We start from the raw sequence: 6750 nt of genomic DNA on the forward strand, positions 1-6750 counted from the left end.
CTTCAGGTCTTTAAGGCTTCAGGTGCTATATCTTTTGGTGGCTGGGCACAATCAGCTTTCTTCACATTTGCTTGTGCACCCATTGTCTTCAGCAACTTCAGGTGTTATATCTTTCGGTAGCCAAGCACTATCCGCTTTCTTCACCACATTTTCTTGTGCACCCATTGTCTTCAGCGATCGTGCCAGGCAGGTGAGCATCTCAGACTGCAGAATTGTTAGAACCAAGTGTTCTTGTGTTGTTCCAGCACAATTTTGGGGTTCGCTGCCTGCTACTTAACCCACAGTGCCACCAGGAGTCGGCCTATCCAGCACATTTTTAATGCAGTTTTTGTGGTAACATTAGCTGCCTCCACTGATACTCCGGTCAGCTTATACTTGAGTATATACAGTATCTTGTCTACAAGCAACTAAAACTTAACTTTAAGTAACTTAAAACTTTCAGCATGCATGCCTACTTACAACATACAGCAAGCATTTTAAAAACCTACCTTCTACAGGACATTCGAATGGCTTTGTGCCTAGGTGGGTTATGCTGTGGCCTTTCAAATGCTCTGCTCTTGTGAATGATTTCCCACAGCCTTCCACAGGACAGATGAACCTCCGGTCATCATCGTGTTTCCTGCCACCCAGGAAAAAAGAGCACTGATTACTAACAACTCAACTATTGAAGCAGAAAATTAACTGACATCTCACTTCGATTTTAAGGTTTTTCTTTAAAAGTCCAAAAAAATTCCTGACCAAATCCTGCCAGGTGGGTGCAGGGTCAGAGTCCAACCCTTTATAAACCCCATTGTAACCAGCTTACTTTGCGCCACAATTTGTTTAAAAAAAGAAAAGTAATGGTCTCCTTTTATGTATATAGAATAACAGCTCAGAATAAACCTTACGTTACAATGTGGGTTGTGATTATTTTAAACAAATTTTTACAAAATATACCAAACTACAAGCACTATATATTTAAAAACCATCAGCACATTTCAAAAATCTTAACTCCATTTCTAACTTGCACCGGCAGGTTTGCAGTTTAACTCCTCCACAATTAGAAATTCTACTTTACTGATTTAGCTGGCCCCAACACTGAATAATTAGAGCTGCTACAACCTGCAACATCCATTTCTACTGCTTAAAAATCCCGAAGGTAAACACATTCTCCAAAAAAAACCAAGTTCAATGACAAATCTACACAGTGGACAACAAATCTTAAAAGACCGTCTATAGTCAACCAAGAAAGTAACACATTACAGTTCAGGACCACAAACGATGCAAAACATCCATTCTTCCATCGGGTCAGCCTTTTAGCAGTGTTCATAAGCATGCCTTTCTCTGTCTCTTTATGGATTCTGAGGCCCCAACGGCCTCTGCCCTGTTTGGCAAATGTTACCAAGCTTTTAGTTCTGCCTGTGCCGATGGTGCTCAACACTTGTTCCATCGGTGGGCAAACCTAGCTCTACCAAATGGCTGAAAGCACCCCACTTAGCCAGCAAACCTCATGCCTGGTGTTCAGCTGTCTCACTCTGGGTGAGTCTGGAAGCCCACTAGGCTGTGTCCTGCTGTCTCTGGTTCTACTGCTACTGCTCCTCTGCTGTTGCTTCTTCCTGTATCTGGTGTTAGTTCTTTCTCGTACGTTGAGGATGCTCCCAGTGCAGGAATCCTGGGTCCAAAGACACACTTTTTTGATGGCAGTGAAATCCCGTCCTACCCTCTGGGATGGCTCATTAAGCTAAGCAGAATGATGAAATTGAACAATCCCCTCTTTGGGTTTCATAAATCTTACTTGCATGGTTCCAATCCCAGGATGGTGACAAGCACATAATCTACATACATTATTGATAAGCTCTCTAATCGCTTCATGGACCACAAGCACCTCATTTGCATAACCTCACCCAGTTATTTAGTGGAAGTTAACAAAGACCACAATTAAAAATAGTTACTCTCCAGGACAGAGCAGAAGTGCCCCTTTGGGTTTCTGAGACTTTAAATCTTTAAGAAAGCAGGCAGTCTATCGTTCTCAACAAGTAACTCACTCACTGCACGACAAGAGTTTTCTAGACTGACTAGAAGAGTCATATCAAATGATTCACTGCACTTGCAGTTGTTGCCATCTTTTTGCTGAACAGTGCTGCACTCAATATAGACGTCCATGCCTATTTGTGTTAATGCAATTTGATCTCGAGGGCATATACCCAGAAGTGCAGTGCTGGATCTGAATCATTGGTGGTTTCTGACTTTTTGAGCAAGTGCCATACCTCATTTGTGCCCTTTTACAACCCACCAGCAATGATGGAGTTCTACTCGCCCTACAACTTTTCCAGTCCCCACCTCTTTTCAAATCAGTGCCTTTTTTTTGCAGAGGTCAGAAGATAACCCATAAATGTGATCGGCATCTCTCTAATGACCCTTGGGGAGCCCTCGGACCATAGTGGGTTAGGGCTTGGGTGTTAACTCCAAAACCAGCTTTCAACACCACCAGCTGCTGCTCGGGAGATCAAGCTTTCTATTCCCATAGAGATTCACAATCTCAGAAACCCAGAGGGGCAGTTCTACTCTGTCCTAGAGGGTCACTCTAACTAGATGGTCACTGTGAGTTGGAATCAACTTGATGGCACTGAATTCTGAGTTTTAATGGCACTTGAGGAGTCCAGGTGGCACAGCAGGTGAACAGTTAGCTGCCAGCTGAAGCGGTCAGCACTTTGGATAAGAGCCTCTGTCACTGCAATAAATTATAGAACCCACAGTGGAGTGCTTCAGGGACAGCTGGTATTAGGACAGGCTGAAAAAGTCCGGAGGGCGAGGGAAATGTCAGACTTGTGCCAATATGCAGCAGTCTCGGGCTACTGATCTTGATCTTCAACGCCCTGGTGAAGTTAGAGGTCACTTCTACACAACGCCCTGGTGAAGTTAGAGGTCACTTCTACACAACTTAAGTGCCCACCAACTGATACATGAACAAACAAAATGTGGCACATACACACAATAGAGTACTACACACATAAAGAACAAGTATTCAAAACATCCTAAAACAAAACGAAAGAAATCATAAACCCCGCTATGAAAAACAAACATGCATCACAGAACAGACAAATCTGCAGGGCATCAAGGGGGCGCTTTAAGATGGAAGGTGTTGCTACGGCTGAACCCACTTCAACTTCCAGCTGTTCTGTCTATTCATCTTGTTGAGGGTCTTCCCCTTCTCACTCTCCTCCAAGCATGATGGGCCCTTCTGAGAAACATGTACAAAGCATGTGAGAGGCAGTCTCCCCATCTGTGCTTCTCACCACAGCTCGTCTGTCAGTCTGTCATACGGTGGTGACTGGTATGGAGCTGCGATGCTGGAAACTTTCCCAATGCTATTTCAAGTACCAGCAGGGCCACCCTTGGTGGAGAGATTTCGGTGGAGCTTCCACACTAACACAGACTAGGAAGAAGGACTGCATGATCGACTTATTTCCAAACTGGCCAGGGAAGACTTATGACAGCAGCAAGAGAACTAGAGCACTAGAAATGGAAGTTCAACCAGAACGGATTAAATGAGAATAATGACACATTGTAAAAAGTATAACCAATATAACTGAAAAATATGTGCAAAAATTGTTAAATCAGAACATCATTTGGCTGGGCAAATTCTCACCTTAAGCACATTAATTTTTCAAAAAGAAAACACTATAGACCCATAGGTTTGGAAATGATTCATTTTCAAAACTGCTAGTACGTTACCTTTTGTGTCTTAGAAGCTTAGACATGCTGGTGAAGGTCCAACCACAACTATCAGAGTCACAAATGAAAGGTCTTTCACCTTATAGAAGACAAAATGGCACAGTATCATGATAAATGTAACAGCTTCTACAAAAACAAATCTTGTGTTCAAGTGCCACTGCATTCTCCAGTTTATTTACCTGTGTGACTTCGCAGGTGAATTTTCAGCCGACAGGCTTTGTCATATTGTTTGCTGCATCCCGGAAAGGAGCAAGAGAAGAGTTCTTGTTCCCGGAAATGGGCGCGGTTATGGGAAAAGAGGGCACTCACTGTGATAAATGTCTTCTCGCAGCCTGGACAAAGAAAACACAAACACTGCTCACCGATAGGGCAAAAATCATATACCAATTAAAGCCAATCCTAACACCCGGGCCCTGTTCAAACCAGTCTGTTCATTCACCGCTCCTCTAAAATGACATGGCCCTTAATGCTTGCCTTTGTTAACAGCTGAAGTAGGTGAGGTTCATGACAGATGGCAGGCATCACTGGGCATCTATGGAATTCTATGATTAAGGGAAAGTTCCCCACCGCTGCCATCTACTCGGCGGTTTGATGGCATGGATCCTGTATACATCTTGTCTCTCTACAATGAACTAAAGTCAGTGCTGCTCAGACCGGTACCCCAGACACTTCAGCAGGAAATGAAAATGAAGGCATACACTGTAGCCAAGTCAGCCCGATGCTCTGGATGCTCTGGAAGGCCATACGCCATAGTGAAAGCAAAGATTTTCTCATCCCCCAGGGGGGTCCTCATCTTGCATCCTTTACCCTTACAAATGTATGCAGACAGCCTCTGCAGAGCCCAGGACTGTGTTCCAGCATTTTTCCTGTCAGTCCTTCTGCTCTAGGTTCACAAAGCTGAGTAATTCTCCTTTCCACAACACCTCCATCTTCAGCACTGCAGGTTGAGCTACCACCCTAATCAGCCCTTCTCAGCGATTCTCAAAATTCTCACAACAGTGGTTCTCCACTGACACTAAAGTTCAGTGTTCAGAGTGGAAATGATTGGGCGGAGAGATGTTTAATGTTGTTGTAGCTCTTATCATGGCCTTTAACATGCTACCACGGCGCCTGTGAATCACCAAGCAGGTATATGAGGTTTCAAAAAGTTCAAAGAGAAATGGAATTGAAAGATAATGGAATCTTTCCAGGAACGTTTGGAAATTCCTTCATACACAACACAACAATGCATAGGAGCACCATACTAAGGAATCCTGCAATCCTACTTCCTCAGCAACACTTAACTGGGGAATGCTTTCTAAATGCCCTGAAATCATCATCTTTGGCCTCAATTTACTCCTTGGCCCCACAGGTTATGTTAGATCCCTGTTCCTCACAATATTTTTACACAGAATAATGCTCCTGGTGTATTTTACTTGAGTTTATAGCCGCCATCAGATTTCTCTAAATATGTATAAAACTGAAAAACGTTTTTTGAAGTGTTGACGAAAGTGATATTCTCCACAAGGAAGGATACTTGGGACAGCCCAAAGGCCTGTGGAAGTGATTTTTAAAATGTCTGTATTTGGCAGACTTTATGGTGTACATTACTAGGAGAGCACTGATGGCACTACCAGGTGAGTATTGGGCTGCGAACCCCAAGGTCAACAGTTCAAACCCACCAGCTGCTCCATCAGAAAGATGAGGTTACCTGCTCCCATAAATCTTACTGGTTACACATTGGGCTGCTAGGTGCAAGGTCAGCAGTGTGAAACCACCAGCCAGCTCCTCGGAGAAAGATGCGGTTTTCTATTCCTGCAGTTAGTCTCAGAAAGTCACGGCCAGTTCTATACTATCCTATAGGGTCACTGAATCCATACTGTCTCAGCGTTACCGAGTTTGGTTTTTTGGTTTAAACCTGATGTAGGGTCACCATACGTCAGTCAACTCGACACCAGTGAGGTTTGGGGTTTAGTGTATGAATGTAATACACATGTTCACACACCTGTTAGAAGCATGAGGTGCATGCTCACACTTGTTTTGTTTTAATACGTGGGATATGGGCAGTCGCGCTGCCCCCTACCACCTTCACGTCCCCAGTTATCACAGCCACATTCTAGAGGAGGCTTGGCTAAGTAAGCCAGGCAGTTTCAGGACCTGTGCAGCTCTCCACCTTACTCCCCAGGGCCTAATCTCTTGCTCCCAAAACAGGCCTTCCAGGCAGGAATCTTCTCTTCCTCCTCGTAGAGACCACTGTTCCTCGGGGGAACCTAACCAAGTGTCTGACTGCCCCAAGGGCACGGACAACCCACAAGAGGAGAATCTGCAGTGGCTTAGATAAAACAGATAAAAACATCGCCCGAGCCTTGATTCCTTGTCTGTGCGGGCGAATATATAAAGACCTCACAAAATGATGACGTTGAATCTATGTCAGGGCTCCCAATGGAGCCGCCTGGAAAAAGACGCCCATAAAGACAATAGAGCGTCTGGAAACTAGGGCCCCCCCCCTTTAATTTGGTAACCAGTCGACTTTAAACGCGGTAGGGGTGGGGGGCTCCCGAGGGCGGTTCTGCAGCAGCACCCAGATGCCACTCTGCAATTAAGGTTGGGAATGCTCTTGTCCACCCACCCCCACCCCTCTGGAGGCCGGGGCCCCCGCGGGCCTGGGCATGTGATTACCCGGAAAATCACACTTGTAGGGTCTCTCGGGCTCGAAGTGGCTGCGCTGGTGGGAGCTGAGCTTGGCGTGCGTGGGGAAGCGCTCGGCGCACACCTCGCACTTGAACAAATTCTCCTGCTCGTGGCCTTTCATGTGCGCCTTGAGATTGTACACGGTGGTGAACTTCTTGCCGCAGGCGCCCACCGGGCAGCTGAAGGGGCGCAGCTTGTCGTGCGACTGCAGGTGCCGCTTGAGCTTGTAGGAGGTGGTGAAGGCCCAGCCGCAGCCGTCCAGCGGGCACTTGAAGGGGCGCCGGGCCTGGCTGCCGCCGTGCGTCAGCAGGTGGACCTTGAGCTGGTGCTTGCGGGCGAAGGCCTGCGCGCACTGCGGCTCCGGGC

At 46.0% G+C, this 6750-nt stretch overlaps 1 protein-coding gene across 1 annotated transcript in view; it reads right to left on the bottom strand.

Annotated features, from left to right (window-relative positions):
* The window catches only part of ZXDC (ZXD family zinc finger C), a 36434-nt gene that overhangs the window by 28486 nt on the left and 1198 nt on the right, over positions 1 to 6750 (bottom strand). The window contains exons 2-5 of the mRNA XM_004702308.2: positions 6373 to 6742; positions 3894 to 4046; positions 3715 to 3793; positions 489 to 619 (exon numbers count right to left, since the gene is read on the bottom strand). Of these exons, the coding sequence (XP_004702365.2) occupies positions 489 to 619; positions 3715 to 3793; positions 3894 to 4046; positions 6373 to 6742 (733 nt within the window). The remainder of the gene's footprint in view (positions 1 to 488; positions 620 to 3714; positions 3794 to 3893; positions 4047 to 6372; positions 6743 to 6750) is intronic.

Source organism: Echinops telfairi, unplaced genomic scaffold (assembly GCF_000313985.2).
Source record: "Echinops telfairi isolate 266 unplaced genomic scaffold, ASM31398v2 ScPeMD7_31;HRSCAF=116, whole genome shotgun sequence".
NCBI lineage: Eukaryota > Metazoa > Chordata > Mammalia > Afrosoricida > Tenrecidae > Echinops > Echinops telfairi.